The sequence below is a fragment of the Thamnophis elegans genome, chromosome 3 (genome assembly GCF_009769535.1).
Source record: "Thamnophis elegans isolate rThaEle1 chromosome 3, rThaEle1.pri, whole genome shotgun sequence".
Classification (NCBI taxonomy): Eukaryota; Metazoa; Chordata; class Lepidosauria; order Squamata; family Colubridae; genus Thamnophis; species Thamnophis elegans.
Window position 1 is genome coordinate 33,469,167 of NC_045543.1, and position 21,264 is coordinate 33,490,430.

The 21,264-nt window shown below is 39.7% G+C and overlaps 3 protein-coding genes across 5 annotated transcripts; 1 reads left to right on the top strand and 2 right to left on the bottom strand.

The window, feature by feature from the left end:
• Positions 1-82: 82 nt before the first annotated feature.
• On the bottom strand, positions 83-10,125 carry LOC116506324. Of its 2 annotated transcripts, XM_032214005.1 has the most exons (3): positions 10,046-10,125; positions 6,213-6,419; positions 83-5,079 (listed from the first exon to the last, which is right to left on the bottom strand). In XM_032214005.1, exon 3 carries the CDS (start codon positions 4,310-4,312, stop codon positions 3,281-3,283), a length of 1,032 nt encoding a protein of 343 aa, XP_032069896.1. In that variant the 5' UTR covers positions 4,313-5,079; positions 6,213-6,419; positions 10,046-10,125; the 3' UTR covers positions 83-3,280. The 2 variants fall into 2 exon arrangements, with proteins under 2 accessions (XP_032069896.1, XP_032069897.1); XM_032214006.1 differs by having other exon boundaries at positions 83-6,419.
• On the bottom strand, positions 6,649-13,936 carry LIG4 (DNA ligase 4). The gene is made up of 2 exons (XM_032214004.1): positions 13,683-13,936; positions 6,649-10,187 (listed from the first exon to the last, which is right to left on the bottom strand). Exon 2 carries the CDS (start codon positions 10,168-10,170, stop codon positions 7,447-7,449), a length of 2,724 nt encoding a protein of 907 aa, XP_032069895.1. The 5' UTR covers positions 10,171-10,187; positions 13,683-13,936; the 3' UTR covers positions 6,649-7,446.
• A 37-nt stretch (positions 13,937-13,973) lies between these two features.
• On the top strand, positions 13,974-21,036 carry ABHD13 (abhydrolase domain containing 13). Of its 2 annotated transcripts, XM_032214130.1 has the most exons (3): positions 13,974-14,058; positions 14,878-14,987; positions 19,847-21,036. In XM_032214130.1, the coding sequence occupies exon 3, from the start codon at positions 19,852-19,854 to the stop codon at positions 20,893-20,895; it is 1,044 nt and encodes a 347-aa protein (XP_032070021.1). In that variant the 5' UTR covers positions 13,974-14,058; positions 14,878-14,987; positions 19,847-19,851; the 3' UTR covers positions 20,896-21,036. The 2 variants fall into 2 exon arrangements, with proteins under 2 accessions (XP_032070021.1, XP_032070022.1); XM_032214131.1 differs by lacking the exon at positions 14,878-14,987 and having other exon boundaries at positions 13,975-14,058.
• The last annotated feature ends 228 nt before the right edge of the window (positions 21,037-21,264 follow it).

The following is a 21,264-nucleotide window of genomic DNA, read 5'->3' on the forward strand; positions in this document are numbered from 1 at the left end:
GGAAATATAATGGTGGGCATAATATGAAATATGTTATAAACAGAAGTCAAATAAATTAATTGCTAAAATATGTTTTCCTTGCTTTTGCTGAAAAGAAAAATCAATTCAAAAGCTGATAAAAATGACACATTCAGATCCACTACTGCAAATTAAATAGCAATTTCTTCTTCTACAGACGTTGAATTACTATGACTCATTACACAGGTCCTCCTCAAGTTACAACCACAATTGGAACCAGAATTTCCATTGCTGAGCAAGGCAGTTGTTAAGTGAATTGTGCCTGATTTAATGACATGTACCAACCCAGCCAGGCAGTTACAGTAATTTTTAATTCATTTTGTTGTGCACCCACAGAAAATAGGGCTAATGGTTTCTTTAATTACATTTAATTTTATCAGATAAAACTTGCACTTTAGAAAATTGAGTCTTTATTCTCTAATTATATCAATAATGAAACTGAATTTGATTGATTACTGTATGTAATGTGATTACAGCCATATTGTCAGAAGACATCCCATATACATCTAGGTCTCTATGATTCTACATTCCACAGATATCTCCATAAGAATTTAACACTTTTCTTCAGGGCTATCTACTGGTAGATCTTCTAAATATAACTGTGCATAGCATAATGATATTAGTTTTTCAATTTGGTTTAATTTATATAGATCTGAGAATCCCAGAAGAGAAAGACATTATCTAGAATGCATATGAATATAAGAGTTCCTCTCTTTTTCCTTGTACATATTACTGTATTAGTTCTAACTTCAAGAGGAGACGTTTCAATAGCTATGAGAAAAAAACTGCCTTTTAAATACAATGTGCTACAATAATCTTATTATGGTTTGATTAAAGATGAGAGACTGGCTTTTGCAGTAACATGAACTTCATCTTGCATAACACCATAATTCTCTATTACAAATACTTCCAAAGATACCAAACTTATGTTTTAGTATGCATAATTTATTCTAAGACATCAAACTCACATTTATTAGCAACTGCAGCAGACTGTGGCAAAATAGGGGACATGTTAACCCAACAATTGCCTGTGTACAGTGTCAAGTGATATGAAACTTCAGGCCTCCTCTTGGAAATTTGGCACCTTTAGCTCTTTTCTCAGCCAGGTGCCAAATAAAAATACCCTGGGTGTCCAACTGTGTCAGACCTTCCACAGCTAAGTCTCTAGGAAAGACAGACCCTCAACTCCATTTGGTTGAAATGATAGGTTCTTTTACTAAGGATTAGTGGTTGCAATATTGGTTGCAGCCTAGAACTAAAGTTCCCACTCAAAGTGTTACAGTATTCCACTTTGTCCCCGGCCCTCCACCATTTGTCTGGTTTGTCTTCGTCCAATGATGTGCCGCATACATGTTTTGGGAACCGCTCAGATGTTTGGAGCTGCTGTTCACAGTTCTTTCTCAGGCTTTGCAGCCTTGAACTGGAATCGGGGTTGGTCCTTACCTGATATGCCCATTCTCCGGACAGTGGAGACAGCAGCCAGAATGGGTTGTCTTTGTCCAGTGACCAATTGAACTGAAGTTCGCTGCAGCTAGGGCTGTCTGCTCAATCTCCAAGCAGTCAATTGTAACCAGAGTGGGTTGGTATGGATGAAGGAGCTTTTTGTCAGGGTGGCTTTGTGCAAGGGAGGGGCCACCGAGAGGCCACTGAGAGGTTGACCAAGTCCGCGAACCACGGCCTGCGCAGCCAGTGTGGGGCCAGAAGGATGAGCTCAGCCTGCTCTTTGATTGTTTTCCAGATCACCCTCTGGAACAGAGGGAGCGAAGGGAATGCCACCTGCAACGAAGGGCATCCACCCCTGTCAACCCCAGACTAGCACACCTGGTGAAGGTGGGCAGCTTGCTGTTGAGATGAGTCGAAAACAGGTCCACCACTGGAGCTCCAAATCTGTTAATCAGTTTGCGGAACAGCTATGGTGTTATGCTCCATTCCACATGATCGACCTTGGATCGACTCAGTCAGTCCACCTGCACGTTGTCCACTCCGCTGATGTGTTCTGCGCGGAGGGACAACAGATCATGTTCTGCCCAGGCGCCTCGCCTCATCCATCAGTGTGCAGGATCACACACCGCCTTGCCAGTTTGTGTGCTTTCACTGTTATATTGTCCATGAGGACCAGCACGTGTGAGTTTGCCACAAAGTCTTGGAACTGCTTGAGCGCTAGGTGAACAACTCACAGCTTGAGCCAGTTGATGTTGTGTTATGTCTCTCGAGGAGACCAGATGCCCTGTGCTATCTGAGAGTGGAGGTGCCCCCCCCCAACCCATGAGGCTGGCATCCGTGGTGATCGTGATGTGGGCCAGGTACCAGAAGAAAGACCCCTGAGCCACCTTTGGAGAGAACCACCACCCCAGGGGCCTGATTACCTCTAATGGCAATGTGACCTGTCTTGGCGAGCAGCTCCTGTTGGCTCTTTGATGCGGCAGCAGGAACCACTGCAGCTTCCTGCTATGTAGTCTGGACCAGGGGACAATGCCGAAGCAGACCACCATCCTGCCCAGCAGTTGGGAGAGATGGAGGAGAGATGTTCTGCGGTTCCTTTTCAGCTGTTGGGCCATCTGCTGCAGACTAGAGAGACGGTCTCAGGAAAGATTGTGCCCTGCACCATGTCGATTACTGCACCTAGGTGTAGTAGTCTTGTTGTGGGGACAAGGTGGCTTTTCTCCATGTTTATGGAGAATCCATGTTCCCTAAGTGTCGAAAGAGCGGTCTGGGGATCTCTGTGCATCTGGTTTGCTGACCTGGACTGTATTAAGACATTGTCGAGGTTGCACTGTAGTCTGTGAACATCCTCGGTGCGGATGACAGGCTGAAAGGGAGTGCCTTGTACTGGTAGCGTTTTGATGCATAGCAAAACCTTAGGAACTGCCTGTGGGTAGGTAGGATGTGGATGTGGATGTATGCCTCCGTTAAGTCCACCAATGTTAGGTGGTCGCCCTCCCTGATCCCCTCCAGACTGGTTTGCAGGTAATGCATTTTGAGCCTGTGGTATTTGATATACAGGTTCAGAGTCTTTAGGTCGAAGATTGCTCTCCATCCGTCTGAAGCTTTTGACATGACAAACAGTCGTGAGTAAAAACCTTGACCTACCTGATCCAGAGGGACGGTTGAATTGCCTGGATCTCCATTAGGTGTTAGATGGCTTGTTCCATAAGGAGCCTGCGAGATGGTTCCCAAGAAGCAGGACAAGGAAGAAAAAGCATTTGGGGGAGGGGCAGAGAAATTCCAATGACAGGCCAAATTTTATGGTGTTCAGGACCTACTAATGGTTGTGGCTGCCCATCGATTGGCAAAGGCCAAGAGATGACCCCCGATCTGCAGACCATCCAGACAGGCACTTCTGACGTCTGAACGGTTGGTTGGATGGACCCTTGAATGGTTTCCTGGGGAGGAAATGTTGGTTTCTCTTCCCAAACCTGTTCTGAGGTTGGTAGGACTGCCTGAAATTAGATTGGTGTTGGGGATGAGAGGCATAGAACCCCCCATCCCCTCCCTGAATGGAAGACTTGCAGTAGAAGGGAGCAAACTTATTTTCTGGCTTTTTAAAAAGAGAAGGCAGAATCTTGCGCTTGTCGCAAGATTCTACCAGCAGCGGTTCCAACGAAGCCTCAAAAAGCTTTTCTCCCCCAAATGGAGCTGAAGCCAGCTTCCATTTGGCCCTTCCGTCAGCTTGCCACTGTTTCAACCAGAGCAAGCATCTGGTAGAAATAGAAGAAGCCATGGCTTTAGATGAAAATTTGACCGAATTGAGGGAGACGTCTGCCGCAAATTCCATGGCAGCTTTAATTTTGAGGTCCCTATGGGTCCTAGAATCAGGAAGGGGACCCGATCCCGGGGAGCCCCATTGTCTTTGGACTAAATCCAAAAATAATTTGGTAGAAAGAATGACTTCCTTCTCCACTGTGCGTTCCAGAAAGAGGGGATCCATTGATTCCCCCATTCTTGAGTCTGACCCCTGAGGGGGAGTTAACCCTACCTTGGCAATTTTCTTGGCCCTAAGGAGAAGGGATTTAAAGACAGCTGGTTTGAATAAACCTATGAAGGTAGGCTGGTCAGGGGTTAAATCCTCATCTTCAGACAAGTCAGAATCCCTAACTGCCTTTTCCTCCTCCCCTCCCACTGAGACCTGATCAGAATGAGATGGGATTGATTGAGTAGATGGACTTTTATTGGTATGAGATGGTCTAGGTGATGGCACACTGGAAGCAGATATAGGAGCCTGTGGAGTAGAACCTTGTTGTTGAAAGCCAGTTGCAATCCCCTGCTTGATGGCCTCAGATATAATGGAGGCCATGTCCAGCCCAACTGATGTCAAGGGACCCTGGGGCAAGAGAAACGAAAGCTGTACCTCAGGAGAAGGCTGTGAAGCCAAAGGAGCAGGAGATGGTTCAACAGGCCCAAAACTGGGCTGGTATGGCGACTCCTGTGATTCTTCCTCACTATCTGAGGACAGAACAGTGGGTCATGGGGTGTCCATCGGCAATGGGCCTGGCAGAAAAGGATGAGGGCTGGGAGAGCACTCTGTGGAGGCTTGAGCCTAGAGCTTGGCAACCAAACATTGTGCTTTGGCAAACTCCTTGTCCAGCTGGCGCTGGCGAAGATCCTCTGCCTTTTGGGCCACCTTGGAGACTTCAGATGGTTTGCCCTTTAGGCGAGGCTCTGTGCTGGCCTTTTCCTGGTGGATGTACTCCAGAAGGGCCTGCCACCAGACTATCAGGGGGAGAAATGTCTGAGCTCGCCTGGCTTTGATCACTCCTGGGGGATGCCATAGTAACTGGTGGTTCAGGGACTCACCCCACAGGAATCTGTCACTCTGTGCTGCAAAGGCTGTAGATCGATCTGAGGCTGGAGACCGAACGGAGGTTTGGCGCCAAAATAAACGGTCCCGAGGCTTCAAAATGTCCTCTGGAGCTTGCAGCTGAAGAGAACGCAGAGGGCAGCAGCGGCGAAATCAATCCAGCAGGAGGCCTTGTGATGGACAGAGACCGTTTGGTTTGTCCTATGATTAGAAGTCATGGGGTGCTCCGGAGTTACCTTGTGGCACCCGCGATGCAGTAGGAGCTGAGGAAAGGCAGTTCGTAGATCACAGTTAAAGAAGAGCAGCAGCAAAACCTTAGACAAGCCAATTAAAGCCATTTTGAGGGATAAATTTGAAAAAAAAAAGATCTAATTAAGTAGCTAATTTGGAGAATTTATGCATCCAGTCCTGATTGGGCCAAGTCTAAAGCTGGGAGGAGTCACCAGTGGTATCAGTGATGTCACAGCTGTAGACTCAGTCCGATTGGCCACTGGACAGAGACAACCCATTCTGGCTGGCTGTATCCACCAACTGGGGAGAACAGGCTGGTTCTCACACCTCTGGCTTCTGTCAACCTGCCACTCCCTCTTTAGCTCATCTCTACCCCTTACATGCAAATTGCCTATTTCCTCTTCCCCCCAGCCACCTAACAATTTATGGCAGGATGCCAGCAAAGCTCTAAGCTGAAGATGGCAGAGGTGGTTCTGGTTTTTTTTCTCCTTAGCAGGTAGGGTAGATTAACTATTTATTAACCACCATCCGGAAACTCTTGGCAGCTTTAGTACAATCACCTGTAATAATGTCCAATGGACACATGCATCACACTATTTAAATTATATAGAACTAGATATAATTTGTGAGTAATAAGTTTTTATTTTTGTTCCCATTTTTAGGCATTTGGGGTTTTTTGTTGTCCCCCCCCCTTTCTAGATAGTATAATACAGGCTTTTCACTGTCTTTTTTTTAAGTGTCAGGTTTTTTTATACTTAGCATTGAAGTTTGTTCCTTTACTCCCTTCAATAATTCCTATTAACTCATTTTCCACAATCATCAAAACTACCATATTCTACTGGCTTTTGCACTTACACATACATTGCCCAAATTCACTACGTCTTGAGAAACACAACTACCGGTAGTCCCCAAGTTATGACTGTAATAGCATCTGCCCGTTATGGTTATAACATTAACTAAATCATGTTGAATGGAGCCCCATCGCTCCTCCCCCAATGCATTCTTTAATTGAATGCAGAGGTTGTTAAGTGTGAATGAGGTACCTCAGGGATGGGCAAGACTATGGGGGCTTAGTGTAGAAACAAACGACGTGCTTCCAGCCATCCAAGGCCTCCCTGCACCCTCTGAGGTATCTCATACTCCCCCACTATTCAGGTTGCCTTACCTTTTGAAGATCAACAGAGCTCAAGGCCAGGTGGCAAAAAAGTAGCCTTCTTCTCAGATGCTGGTGAAACTGTTTTCTTTAGATCTTATGTTCTTATACATGCTTCCATGCTCTTTGGAAAAGCCTTTTTGCAGAGAATGGAGGTCTCCAGGGATGCCAGATCAACCCCACCCTTGAAGGCTTCCGTCTTCTTTGGAAAAGCCTTTTCTTTTTAATTAATTAAAATAAATTAGTTAATTAAAACTTTAATTATTTTTTCATTTTTTTTGTCAGATGATGGACATGTTTATCTCAAGCATGTTTTAATCCTAGTAATATCTTTTAATAAAACACATTATCAGTACTAGAAATTGTACTGCAGTCATCAACATAACCTTGAATATATACATAAAATTAAATATTCTTAACTAATTACTTATTCCAAAACAGAATCAAGTTTTAAAATACATATATTATTTAATTATATTAAATATTTATTACAGAATGATGGAAAAAGAAAATATGTGCAAAACAAACTATTCTCGCTAAACTATTGAAAAGCAGCCCTTTCAAGTTTCAGAAAATAGATCCCTGGATTCTCTTTTGATAAAACTTTAATTAAGTTTATAAAACTAAAAGCCTCTTTGCTGGAGAAAGCACTCCTATGATGCATTTAAGATTGTAGATGTTTAAATTCTGAGGATACATATCCATTTATTTAAAAATTCATCATTACAATAATACATTAAACATGAATGAAACACGGATTTAGATAGATGATACTTTTTAAAACAATTAAACCACATCTCAAACCACATTCAGTATTGGAAATTTCAACATATAGCCCTGTTGGCTGCAAATAATAAAATTTATTTAGGATCTGTACATTTTAATAAATATAATTGAGTAATATAGGTTTCCCTAGAAATACATTAAAAGCTAGGTAAAACAGATAAAAACCTAAGACTGAGAAATAATCATCCCCATTTTCCTGAGCATTTTTTTCTTTTATTCACATACCTTCAAGAGAGTTGGAATATTAAAAGAATTGAATTGTGCAACACATTCAAAAACTACATTCTGCCAGGTTAAGAGTGTGCTCTGAAAACAACTTTGGAAGCAGCCACATCATCTTGCAGAAAGCATGGTTATTTTGAAAGAGATGTACTTCACTCCTGCTCCTGTTACTGCAAATCACTTTCAAACGTTTTGCACAATCAAGTCTCTAACAAGACTTTTCTTACAAATTAAAATCTTACATTATGTACAAGTTTTCATTTTGTAATTCTCCAGCTTTTACAGAATCCTTTATCCATTGCTCAGAAACAATTTTAAACTTTTTCTTAAAAGTCCTTCTGATGGCTTTTATTTTCTTCAAATCAGAATGTTCTCCACCAATTACATGGGATACATCTTCCTCAAGCTGTGACACTACTTTTGCTCCATGAAAACGAAGTAGCAACTCTACAGTTAAACATCTGGTTTGATTTATTCTGTCCCCTGAATTGCCCATTTCATCAAAAAGACTCAGGTAAATGGTTTGTTGCCTGAACATACTTAGGGAATTTTCCCAAGAATAACGGGCTTCTATGCCAGCAATCACATCCTGAGAAATCTCTTCAGAGGTATTAATTCTTGAGAACACTGCCTTCAACTCTTGTGGATCAGTATCAGCTGTGAAACTATCACCATAAGTATCATATTCATAAGCAAAATGTTGCTTTGTTTCAGGAGACATGTGAATCATAAAAGCAGGCTGCCACGGCACAAACTTTCCAGCTTGGAAACACTGTAAAAGCCATTCTGCTCTCACAACATCATATTTGTTGGAATAAATAATATTTTTCACTCTAACATTCTTAGTTCCTGCCACAACACAGTAGGTATCCGGCCCAGGATTTTGAACTATGCTGCCACCGTATTCTGCTATTTTGCTTTCCAAGGTATACTTTGAATAATTTGGTGTCCCAGTCATAATACAAAACTCAACATCTTCAAAAATATTAGAAACTTTGTTTATTTTAGAAAGATCTGGTGCTTTAAAATGATCCATTAAACCAATTGCTTTTTTATTTTTTGCCAGAGTTTTACGCTTCTTTTCTTGTGGTTCATCCTCAACTACATCAAGGTGTTTTGTAGCAAGCTTCCCAGCAGCTTTACTTCTGAGTTGTTCTAGAAGGTCAAGAGTCATACATTCATACCATTCTTTATCTTCCCTTATTCTTTCAATGCGTGGAAAACGTAATGTACATTCTGTTTTATACATATCACTACTCACAATTTCAGCAGCTTTAATCTGAACAATCACTGAATTACAAGGATCAATATAGACTTGAGGCTTCTCAACACTACATAAGATATTACAAGGTGGAACCTTCCTATCGTATTTTTTCCAATATGTGGCTAATTTTAAGCCAAGATCATACAGTTCTTTCATAGTGCAACCGGAACCAACACGACAAATGGAATGAAATTTAGATGGTTTTTCACCAGGCAAAGGAGTCTCAGCAACCGCACATAAAAAATGAGATATCATGCCACCACGAAGACCTTTACCCCAGTAGCCTCCAATAATTAAAAGGTCCAGTTCATCCATCAACCCACTGACATATTCTGGCTTGATCTTCAGCCATCCTTCCCCACGCTTATCTGGCTTGTAAATTGATATGGGGTCTTTTATTACAATTCCTTCTTCTCTGTTATCAATGGCTTCGTTTAGGGCATCTACTACTTCTTTCTGTGTGTTGGCTTGAATTCTAGAAACAATCTGCACTCGACCAGCTATTGGTGTAAAAATTGTATTTAATATATTGTATCTTTTGCTCAGCATCTCATGACCCAACTTTTGGTCATCGACCATAAGAACATCAAATACACAGAAACATGTTTGTAATTCAGAATCATCCACCATCTTTTTGATGTCAAAATTGTTTCCTTTCTGCATAAATGTCTGGGTGGTAGGATTATAGGCCATCATTTCACCATCCAGAATGCAGTTTTGAATATTTTTAAAGGCCTGATGAATGAAAGGAGTCAATGACCCTTCGAGAGGAGAAGCACCAAACTGCTGAGTATAATCATATCCATTTCTGGAAAAGTATTTGTAAACATCTCCATCTTTGTGCATCTGCATTCGTTCACCATCTAATTTGGTTTCTATGTAAAAAGTCTGATTATTCATTTGTTTCTCAATTTGGCGCACACTGGCAATAGAAGCAAGCATTGGTTTAAAGGCAGAAAATAATGTAATAGAAGCATCACTAAGTGATACCGAAGGATTATGCAGCTGCCTACAAACCTTTTCCAAATCTGTGACACTGTGCAATTCTACAGCATCAGGATGGAAAATAGAAAGTAAGGTTTGCTGGCTGACACCAAGTTTCAAATCCTTTATGATCATCCTGATCAACCACTTCTGTTCTAGTGCTGAGCTCTGAGTTATTAACTGAAGAAGGCTCTTCTTAACTAGATCCTTCCTTTTGGCAGCATTATTATTAGAAACAGAATCTAGAAGATCATTTACTTGTTGTATGGTCAGTTGACCTTTGTTGAAGCATCTTTCTTTTAAAACAAAGTAGGCAATCATAGCAAAGTCTCCAACATTTCCTTGTGAGACAGTGGGTGTTCGAAAATTTAAAAGTTTGAAAGCATCATTTCCATCTTTGGGTAAATCTAGCAATTCAATATAGAGCTTAGCAAGCACTGTTTCTTTAATTCCATAGGCCATCCTCTCTCTTTCCAACTGTGGAAGAATAAGCCTCATTGCAGGATAAAAAGAATCTATCACATCCTTCTCATTTTTATGAAGAGCATCATGAAATTTCCTCCAGGAATCTAGAAAATCCTTGAAATACCTTGTTTTATTTTGTCGAGATTTGCACTTCTGAATTTGTTCTAATGTTGAACAGAGATCTGAAAATGGGACTTGTGATGCTACAGTTAGCTTGGAAGATGAATGTGAAGTAGGGACTGAAGCCATCTTAGATGTTTTTTTCTCTACAAAAAGAAACAACCAAAGGAATTACAAATGTATAGATCTTTTTAGTTATCGTTTTACCATGATTTAATTGTATACCTCGACATTGCACAATGAACATTAAACTCAAAGTAATAAACTTAGTTTTACTGTCTGGTTCCAGCTATGCCATAGTAATCTATATGTGGTTAGAAACACATTCTACTGGTTGTCAGAATATCATCAGATGAAGTACACGGGCAAAGCCAAATGCCACCTGAAACACTAAATAAAAGAGTTTTAGGCTGCAGTGTTATATACTCTGTAAGCAAAGAAGCTTCCCATTTTATTTTTATTATATTGTTTCTTTTCATATCCAGTTATTCTAATTTTATAGTCTTAATTTACCTTTGAATGTGTTTTTGCTATATGATGATATGGTAGTACTGTATGGCAACAGTGAGGAAAACTGAGCAAACACTGATTTATAAAGGAAAAGTGTACTAATTGAGACATAAAGCTACATTTGACCTCACCAGACTTTTCAGTGATGCTCCCATAGACCTTTGTAAGTCATCAAATTTTAATATTTAATGTGGTACAATGGTAGCAGATAATGAAGGTACCTCTATGAGCAGCATGCTATGCTTGTATTCTTTTGTTTGCTTTCTGCATCCAGCATCCTTAGTCCCAGAGGATTAGAGAGAGAGTTTGGTGTAGCGGTTAAGGTGATGGCTTAGAAACCAGGAAATTGAATTCTAATCCCACTAGGTGACTCTCTCTCTACACAACCCAACTCACAGGTTTGTTGTTGTAGGGAAAATCAGAGGAGGGAGTAGCATATTGTTCAGCATCTTGAGTGGTGATGGCACAGTGGTTAAATGCAGTACTGCAGGCTATTTCTGCTGACTGTCAGCTGCCGTTCGGCAGTTCAATTTTCACCAGCTCAAGATTGACTCAGCCTTCCATCTTTCCGAGGTCAGTAAAATGAGGACCCAGATTGTTGGGGGTAATATGCTGACTCTGTAAAGTGGTATATAAGTCCAAGTGTTATTGCTATTGAGTTACCTAAAAAGTAATAACGGCAGGATAAAAATCTAATAAAGAAACAAAAAATACAGCCAATTCTCCTGCTGCCTTTAAGGTGCTGACCCAACAGAATTCTGCTGCTCAGAAAGAGTACAGATGGAGATAGCCAGAAGTTTAACCTAGAGCAACTGAGTCCACTCTGTGCTAGGCCACCTGCAAAGGAGAATACAATACTGGATCAGTCTTTCCCATTCTCCTACCATGATTGCCACATCTGGTGGAAACATAGAATGCTGCCCAGATTCAGCACTGCCCAGATTCAGCACTGCCCAGACTGGAAGAATAAACCAACACAATCTGCGACACCAGATTCGTCTTCTAAGGACTTATTATACTTTTGTCTTTTCTTTTTATCTATAACTTAAGACAGCAAGCATATCCAAGGTGGCGCAGTGGTTAAATGCAGCACTGCAGGCTACTGCTAGATCAGCAGTTCAGCGGTTCAAATCTCACCGGCTCAGGGTTGACTCAGCCTTCCATCCTTCCGAGGTGGGTAAAATGAGGACCCAGATTGTTGGGGGCAATATGCTGACTCTCTGTAAACCGCTTAGAGAGGGCTGAAAGCCCTATGAAGCGGTATATAAGTCTACTGCTATTGCTATTGCTATATCTAATACATCTGTTTCCCTACAACAACTTTGTGAGGTGGACTTAACTGATAGTGACTGCTTCAAAGTCACCTAATCATCATTTGTGCCCAAGGGAGACCTAGAACTCAGTGTCTCCTGGTTTATAAACCAGAGCCATCAAACTACATCAAACTTGTCATTCCCACAGCCTGTTAACTGCACATCAGATAAACTTCAGCAACCGTACTTGGAGGATGAGAAGTGATTAAGTAATCATCAACACATTCTGACCCACAGAGAAGGCACCCTGAACACATATTTTCCAGTTTTACATTATATTTTAAATCTATGGTATATACAATATAGTTAGATTTTCAGCTTCTTTTGTCAGACGCAGTGCCCTATCATCTACCTGTTTTATCTTGTATCAAGATAACATTGGTGTGACAGCCAGAGGCTGCTGTGCATTATGTCCCTGCCCCAATCTTGCCTATTGATCTTCAAGGCCGTTTGCCTTATAGCAGTAGGAAAATATGACTCACTGAATGAGTTAATCATCCATGTCTTCAACAGTTTGTGCGAACTCTGCCAGATCTGGCAACAGATTTCAGGCAGCTAGGAGGAAAGGCAAGAAAAGTATGTTTGGGTAGCTGCCAATTCTCCTATCCCAATTCTGTGGGATCAAGAACTGTTAGGTGAAGAGGGGACACTATTAACTTCCAGCACTTTCAGGATAATATTGCCCACTTAACTATGGTAGATTTATTTATTTGTTCAATTTCTATACTTGCCCAACTCAACCAAGTGATTCTTAAATTGTTTTATAACTCTGAAAATTATAAAACAATTTAAATGTATTAAAACAATAAAATCACCCAGAAAATAAATAAGTATAAACAGCAGCTATGATGATTAGTCAACTAATAGTAAACCCAAGTAATAGGGCCCTTAACACATTCCAAGTCCCAGGTCTGGGTATATAGCTGGGTGGTTTTTTTTTAAGCTTTGCAAAAAGCCAACAGGGTTGGGGCAAGCAAGATCAAGCACAGTACTACCTAATTATCAGGGTTGGGTACAGCTTTTGACCCATTTTGAGCAGTCCTCTACAACATACAGGTATTATACAGATAGCCCTCAAATTATGCCCATAATTGAACTTGAAATTATGGCCATAAGTCACGATGAACATTAAATGTATCATCATGTGACTGCTCCCAATTTTATGATGGCTTGTGCAGCAGGTATTAGGCAAGCATGGTCGTTTATTGAGTGCTTCAGCCATTAAGCAAATCCATTGTTTGTTGAGTATTCTTTGTCAGAAACCAGATATAAAACCAGTTTTGCAAAAAAAAACCATCCACAGCCATGGTCATGTGACTGCAGGCCACTGCAAACAAACATACATGCAAGCTGGTTGTCATGTGGTCAATGGGGGTAGCCTTCAAAACTATGAATCTGAAAGGTTCTCTTGTAACTTCAATCACTAAGCAACCCAGTTGTAAATTCCTGTATATACCTATTCCTCACGCATAAGCCTAGAATTTTAAATGCCAAAGTACATCCAGGAAAAATAGGTTCAGCTTATTCGTAGATGAATGTATCCACAAGTATATGAGGTTACATTTTAAAGTATCGGTGTATATGTTTACGAGTAAGTCCATCTGCAGATACTGTAAACCAAACCTTGAACTTTTAAACCCCCCCCAAAAAAACCACCCGCAGAGAAGCCAAATGTGAAAATTAAGCGAAACTTCAAGAATTGCTTTATTGGTAGATGGCCTACCACCTACCAACGTTTTTTATGCTACTTTGGTTAAAAATTATAGTGTTGGCTTATTCACGAGTATATGTGATGTATGTACCCAAATGTATTCTCACCGGCAGATTACAAGCTACAGTCATCAGAGAGAACGGCACCTCCTCATTCCACGGCGAACCGCGGCCTATTAAAGCGCTACTTCCGGAACCTCACAGGGACGGTTCGGAAGTCGCCATAGAAACAGGAACGCTGGCCTGCCCTCGAACCCCAGAAAGACTCCCCAGCCCCTCTCTGGCCAATTTCTGCTGCGTTCACCAACTTGGTGCGCAGCGCTCTTTCAGTCGGTCCAAGACGATCCGTCCTCGTCACTCGTTGGCCGGAAGCACTTGTGACGTTGTCGATTCGGTGTCCCGGAAGTGACGTCTGAGCGAGTCAAGCCTGGTCCAAGAAGAAGCAGGATGGGATGCAGAGTATCCCGTCCCGGGCAGCGATGAGGTTGGTGTGTTGGGACTCCGCTGATTCGAGGAGAGGCCTGCGCGCTTAGCTAAGGAAGCGGAGGGGCGCCGCCGTCCCTTCGAGGTGGGGGGGGAGAATAGTCGTCTCAAACCGTCCACGGCCTTGGGCGCCGCCAGGTCTATCGAGCGCTTCGCCTTCTGCCTCTCCTTTCGTGCCGCTGTGCGTTTCTCTCGAAAATCCCCGGGGTGGGCGGGAAAGGGCTGCCCATATGTACTGGTAGTTCTGATGTCGAGGCCGGGAGATCTCTGAACTCTTTCGGAAAGGACATTCCACCGCGGCGTTCCAACACAGGGCTCGGACTTAAATAGTTTTGGGCTTAAATGACCCTTGATGGCTCGGACTTAAATAGTTTTGACTTTCTGAACTGCCCCGGATTGGGAAAGGTTGGCCCTAGTGAACTAATCTAATGCTGGGATTAGCCTGTTTTACCCGAGCCTCTGTCTATCCGAATTGCTCCCACGATTGTTTCTAAAAATTAGAGGGGGCTGTAAAGCACTATGAAGCGGTATATAAATCTAAGTGCTATTGCTAAGTCAAACATACGTTGGAAAATCGGACTGTCGATCTTTTGTAATATGTCAGGTTTGGCCAGAAGGAAACACTGCACTGGTTCGACTTCTAAAAGTGGATGACTGTAGTTCTTTCCACATTTCACATTTTCTTATGGCTTACTAAACAGTAACATAAAGCTTACTGAAATATTTAACGCCTTTAGTAGGATTTGTTAATTAATTAACAGATATAGTAGTACAGTAATTGAAATAGTTACTGTTTGAACTTCTTTATTTTCTGTCCTAGCTCCATTTCTAAATCCTGTGGGAATTCTTTGTTATAAAACAGTTCCTGATCTAAAGTTGAAAAGAGATGGCTTATGTAAGAGACATTTTCTTCAAGAAGTTGCTCCTTAGGTATGAATGCATCAGTTGCCTTTTGTGTTTCTATTAGCATATATTACCATGTAGTTTCTCGGGTCAGTGCCAAAATCTGTAGTTTATATACATTACATAAACATTAGATTGCTAATATCTTAGCTCATACCCAGAAATTATTTAGGTCTGCAAAAATACTGGCTTATTTCAGAAATACAATGGGCTTCCTTTAGAGCAGTGGTTCTCAACCTTCCCAATACCACGACCCTTTAATACAGTTCCTCATGTTGTGGTGACCCCCAACCATAAAATTGGTGTCTCGGTTCCTAAGACCATCAAAAATATGTGTTTTCCAATGGTCTTAGGCGACCCCTGTGAAAGGGTCATTCGACCCCCAAAAGGATCCCGACCCACAGGTTGAGAACCACTGCTTTAGAGTGTACAAACAAGCACACCAAAGCCTTTGTGATAATCATTTATATCACAAATGCATTATGAGTGAATTAAAGCAATTTGCGCTATTGAAATACCACCAGTGTATATATACGGTATAGTTGGGTTTCTTCCATGTTTTTGTGTGAAACATTGATTGCATGGGGCCAATTTAAACTATTTTCTCCTTGCTATTATTGTAAAACATAGTGTATTATTCTTCTATATTATATAGAGCAAATCAAGATATTTCTTCCAAGAATTTGCACTAATGTAAACTTCAGAATACTACCATGGTATTAAAAATAATGCTAAAATTAGTATAGTTGATTTATTTGATTACTTTAAGAACATATTTTTAAAGATTTTGTGGCAAAGCAGATTGAAAGACACACAAACAGTATTTCCTATCAATAGCTTAACATTATGTGGAGAGTCTGCAACAAATTTGATTTGAAACCTTGGACTTATGTACTGTAACCTTACCCTATGGTAGGAGTGATTTTGTAACATTGTTTTATATAATACATTTAAAGTTAGTGTGATCTAGAAACCAATTTTTGTCTTAGAAAACAAGGTGGTCAGTTTGAAATAAATCAATTTCCAATATGGTTTGTGAATCTGATTTGTTTATTTAGTACAAAGCTGAACATCAACTTAAAATTAAATATTCTAGAAATTGAGAACATGTGAGAAAGTAGGAAGAGTATCTTATTCCCATCTATGTTTTTGAGTCTCTATTTTTTTTAGTTTAATTTTCAGAGAACAGTTAAATTATTCTCATGATGCTGCAAGTTAAACACATCAGGTTTAACAGCTGAAAAAATAATGAAATCTGGAGAATAGTTTGTTTAAAAATCTAGATTCTTGTCACTCATTACTGGTAATCTTTCATCTCTTCATCACATGAGAACAAATATAGGATAAGCAACACTTAATCATATATTTTGCAGGGCTGGAATAAAGACAAGAATCAACAGCTATGATTATTTTTTTAAAAGAGTGAAGAAAAACCAGAACTAAAATATTACTGTAAAATTAATATTACTGTTGCAGTTGTTCAGTTCCAAGATTAAGGCATAGATGGATAATAAATAGATAAAGTAGTCTCAATGAAATCAGACATTTAAAATTCTATGACTGCAACCATGGTAGTAGTTTATAAGAGTTTGAAATAAGACTGAAATACTACTACTTTTAATGTACAAAGTTATCACGCACAAGTTTTTTTCCCTTGGCAATCCTGATTACCATATTTTTTAGAAATCTGATTAAAAAAATTAAATCTAAGAATACCAAATGAGAAGGTAGTACTTCTGAGAGGTAGTTTAATTATTCTTTGCACAAAACCATCATTATGTTTTTAAGTACCAACCCTGTAGGATATTTCAAATTCATGGGTGCTGATATAATGTTTCTAGATTCCTGAATGATGAGATGTTTGTGATATTTTCCTCAAGTCATTTTTGGTATGTCATTAGACTAAAACATTTGTGCATCTAAACTATTTTTTCTGTATATGACATTGGCTAAAGTTTCTGTGATTCAAAATGAAAGCACATCAGTGCAGTTCCTGGGCCTCTGATCCAGCTGCAATCTATTCCAATGCTATTCTTGATGGTCCCTCAACTGTAAGCACCTGATTTGAGGGATATAAGGATACTGCAGCTAGCATGGCCATCTGATTCTGAAATAGATCATTCATCACATTTCTATATTACCCTAAGTCAGGAGTGTCAACCTGGTGGCCCGCGGGCCGGATGCATCATGTGCAAGTCACACCCATCCTGCGAATGGGAAAAATGTCATGTGATGTGGTGAGTTTGACATTCATGAGCTAAGTGATTCTAGGTAGTTTACAAAGAAACCTGAAGTTGCAAGTGGGCTGGATGACACAGAAAACTGCTGCATTCTACTTATCCTATTTTGGATCAAGCCATTATCTGATTGTAGACTTTATTGGTAGCCTTGGAAGTTTTTTTTTCCAGCAGCTTTTATCAAAATTAGAGTATATAGATTTGGCCATAATACTTTATACATAATTATTATGCTATTATTGATATTACTGGATGATAATGGTTATTTTAAAAAAATTGAATCCTACAGGTTCAGCACTTATTAAGCTTCTACTGAAGAACCTTACTAATCTATTTAAAAATGTTAATGTGTTGCTGTTCAACCTAGAAGGCTTGCTAAAACAGCTTATGTGTTAATTGAAGTCAGTAAATACCTTCCAGCCTATAGTTTAAAATGATGCAACACAAATGGAATGTTAAAGGATGAAAATATGAATACCTAAGCTTAATATGAAAGCTTGTGTCATCAAAATTTGTCATTTTATCATCTGCATATTGATATGACTCAAAGTTAGAAATTTTACCTCAGAAATATAGCAAGTAAGATTGTAACATAATCATTTACCAAGCATCAGTAAAGATGTTTTCATTCTTCAAGGAACCATCATTTTTGGAAGAACACATGGCTTAGTGAAAGTTTTAAAAATAGAAAAGAGTCTTAATTATCTTACATATTTTAGAAAGATAATACAACTTCTGTCACCCCAAGTTTGAAAAACGGGTTTTCCGTATAGATTTTTTAAAAAAACCATGCAAATATTTGCTGGCATAGAAATCTGCCCTACAAAGCTAGCAGGGTTGATTTTCCATGACTTATCCATTTCTACATTTATATGTTTAATAATCTAGAGTATGGTGTTGCATAAAAGAGAGGAGTCAGCTGCTACCTAAACACATGTCAAGTAGGATTTTGAGTTCCCACAGCTGCTTTCTTGATAAATGAAATAGCTAGGTATATGTAGATATTTTATTATTTGTGTTGCCCATAATTTATTAAAGGAGCCACAATTTCTAGATTAGCACAGCATACTGAAGAAATTATAGATTCTAAATTATACTTAATGCAGCATTCAGCACTCAGTCATAATGTAAAATATTTTATTTTGTTTAAAATATTATATTGACCCAACCAATGTGGGGTTTTGGTAGAAGACAATATCCAACCTATTACAAAAATATGTCCTTCGTCTGCAATTGAATACTTCATACATGAGCTGTGATGTTATCCTGACTCTTCACTTGCATTCCTTTGTCCTACAATACTTTGTGATCTCAGCCATTGTGCATCTTGTATCTCACATCTAAGGCCAAAGTTGATCCTTTCTTTTACCTTCAAGTAATACATTAGAAAAGTCTGTGATACCTATTCTACTTCTTTCCATGTATTTGCTTGCACCATCCTACATTCACATTTAAATAATAATTTGTGGAAAAGAGATGGTACTTTGCATCAGTGGTGGGTTGCAGGCGGTGCACCCCGGTACAGACGTACTGGAACCAGGCCCGAGCACCGGATACTGTTGCGGTACGGTGCTCCAGAGGGCCCATCCGCCCAAGCTCCTTAACTGTGTTTTAAAGCTTCTGCGCTGCCACCCACATGCATGGTGCGTACAGCGTGACGCTCCATGGAACAGCTGGAGCATCACGGAGTGTTGTGGAGGTGCTAAGATGCATGCGCATGCTGTGCACATCCATGAGGACGCCACCAGCCCCGTTCCAACCATACCTGTTGGAACGGGATTTGAAACCCACCACTGCTTTGCATGTAGAAGTACAAACATTGCACCTGTCTGTATCTCATTAAAGGAGTCAAGGCTACTCATGTCTTTTGGGAAGCACTTGAAATCCAAAGCATTAAACTCCACTTAATACATTTTATGTTCCAGCTCGCAATTCCTTTGAAAATTTGTAGACGCCATATTTTTGTAATAAGATTGTCTCTTTGGTAATCCATCCATTCAATCTTTAGAGTGGAGTGTGGTGCTGAAGGAACAGTAGGAGGGAAATTAGTAAAAATCAGCTGTCTCAATTGTAGAATTATTTTCAATTAAGGCATAGCCAAAGAAAGGCCATCACCTGTTGAGATTGCATGACAGGCAATGAAATTTCCTTTCTTGCTTCATATTGGGGCAAAACCAATATTGAACACAACATTGCCCTTATACATTAAGTAATGGCTCTGAGTTGCCATGAGTTTTAATTGCTGCTGCCAGGTGGTATGACTGTACATGGATTTGAATGATGGAATTTTGATTAAATCTAATTAAATTGGGTTTCTCTTTTGGGGTGAACAGGGGAAGAAAACAAATTTAATTTGCTGTAATTTAGAAGACACCTAAGAAGTCAAACCTAAGGAGAGACCTTCCTTACCTCTATTTTCTCTGTCTTTTATTTATGAATTTTTAAATTAGTTTAATTTTCTTATTAATTTGTTAATTAATACACATTTCAAGTGACTTAGATGAGACACTTATTTTGTTTTATTTTTCAAAAACATTGCTCAGTTACCGGAGCAATCTTAATTTTTCTGACATATTATGCTTAGCATTTGTTTTGCTTTACTTTTTTTGTTCATGTTGTTTTAAGCTTAAGTATATTTTCTTCTTTCAGGATTCATGTGGACTAGAGATTCATTGGCTACTATAATGGAAAAATCATGGATGCTTTGGACTTCCATTGAAAAATGGCTGCTTGCTTTGGTGTCATGGTCCTGGGGTGTCTGCCGTATTTCTCTCTTACCTTTGATAGTGACTTTTCATTTGTACGGTGGCCTGATTTTACCTCTGTTAATATTTGTATCTATCACAGGTATATTATATAAATTCCAGGATGTGTTGCTTTATTTCCCTGAGCAACCCTCTTCATCAAGACTCTATGTTCCCATGCCTACTGGCATCCCACATGAGAATATATTTATCAAAACCAAAGATGGTGTGTTGCTCAACCTAATTCTTCTCAGATTCACAGGTGATAATTCCTCATATTCTCCTACTATCATTTATTTTCATGGGAACGCAGGCAACATTGGGCATCGACTACCAAATGCTTTATTGATGCTGGTAAACCTGAAAGTAAATTTATTATTGGTTGACTATAGAGGCTATGGGAAGAGTGAAGGAGAAGCAAGTGAGAATGGCATCTATTTAGATTCTGAGGCTGTTCTAGACTATGTGATGACTAGATCAGATCTTGACAAGACAAAAATTTTTCTTTTTGGTCGTTCATTGGGGGGAGCAGTTGCTATTCACCTAGCCTCTGAAAATTCTCATAGGATTTCTGCAATCTTGGTGGAGAATACATTCCTAAGTATCCCACACATGGCCAGCACTCTGTTTTCTTTTTTCCCTATGAGGTACCTTCCTTTATGGTGCTATAAGAACAAGTTCCTGTCTTATAGAAAAATATGTCAGTGCAGGATGCCTTCACTGTTCATTTCTGGACTTGCTGACCAATTGATTCCTCCAGTTATGATGAAGCAACTTTACGAACTTTCCCCTGCTCGGACTAAAAGATTGGCAATATTTCCAGATGGAACTCATAATGACACTTGGCAATGTCAAGGCTACTTTACTGCACTCGAACAGTTTATCAAAGAAGTTCTAAAAAGCCACTCCCCTGAAGAAATGGCAAAAATGACATCTAATGTAACAATAATATAATTGTAATTCCAGTCTGTCTTTCTGATAAAACTGCATTGTACCTGGATTTGTGGGAAGTGATCATTAATTACCATTTTTAAATGTGTATTCTGTATGTATTTATCTTTGAAAAGTGAAATTAAACATGGAGATATCTACTGATTTATGATCCAACATAGTTTTTACACTGCATTGTAAACAAATAAAACTTCTATTTGTTTTAATAAAATGTTTTTTTTTTATTTAGGAAAAGACATTTTAACACATTTGTTGCTCAGTGTTGTGTTCTGAATTGAGGGAAGAATAAAGCAGTTCAGTATAGTGTGTATGTTAGCTCCATGGATAAACATGGTTTGCCAAATATATCTGGCTGTCTGTTTTCAGAGAATC

What these genes read in the sequence shown, in the direction of transcription:
- LIG4 (XM_032214004.1), bottom strand. Translation starts at nt 10,170, where the DNA reads ATGGCTTCAGTCCCTACTTCACATTCATCTTCCAAGCTAACTGTAGCA.
- LOC116506324 (XM_032214005.1), bottom strand. Translation starts at nt 4,312, where the DNA reads ATGGCCTCCATTATATCTGAGGCCATCAAGCAGGGGATTGCAACTGGC.
- ABHD13 (XM_032214130.1), top strand. Translation starts at nt 19,852, where the DNA reads ATGTGGACTAGAGATTCATTGGCTACTATAATGGAAAAATCATGGATG.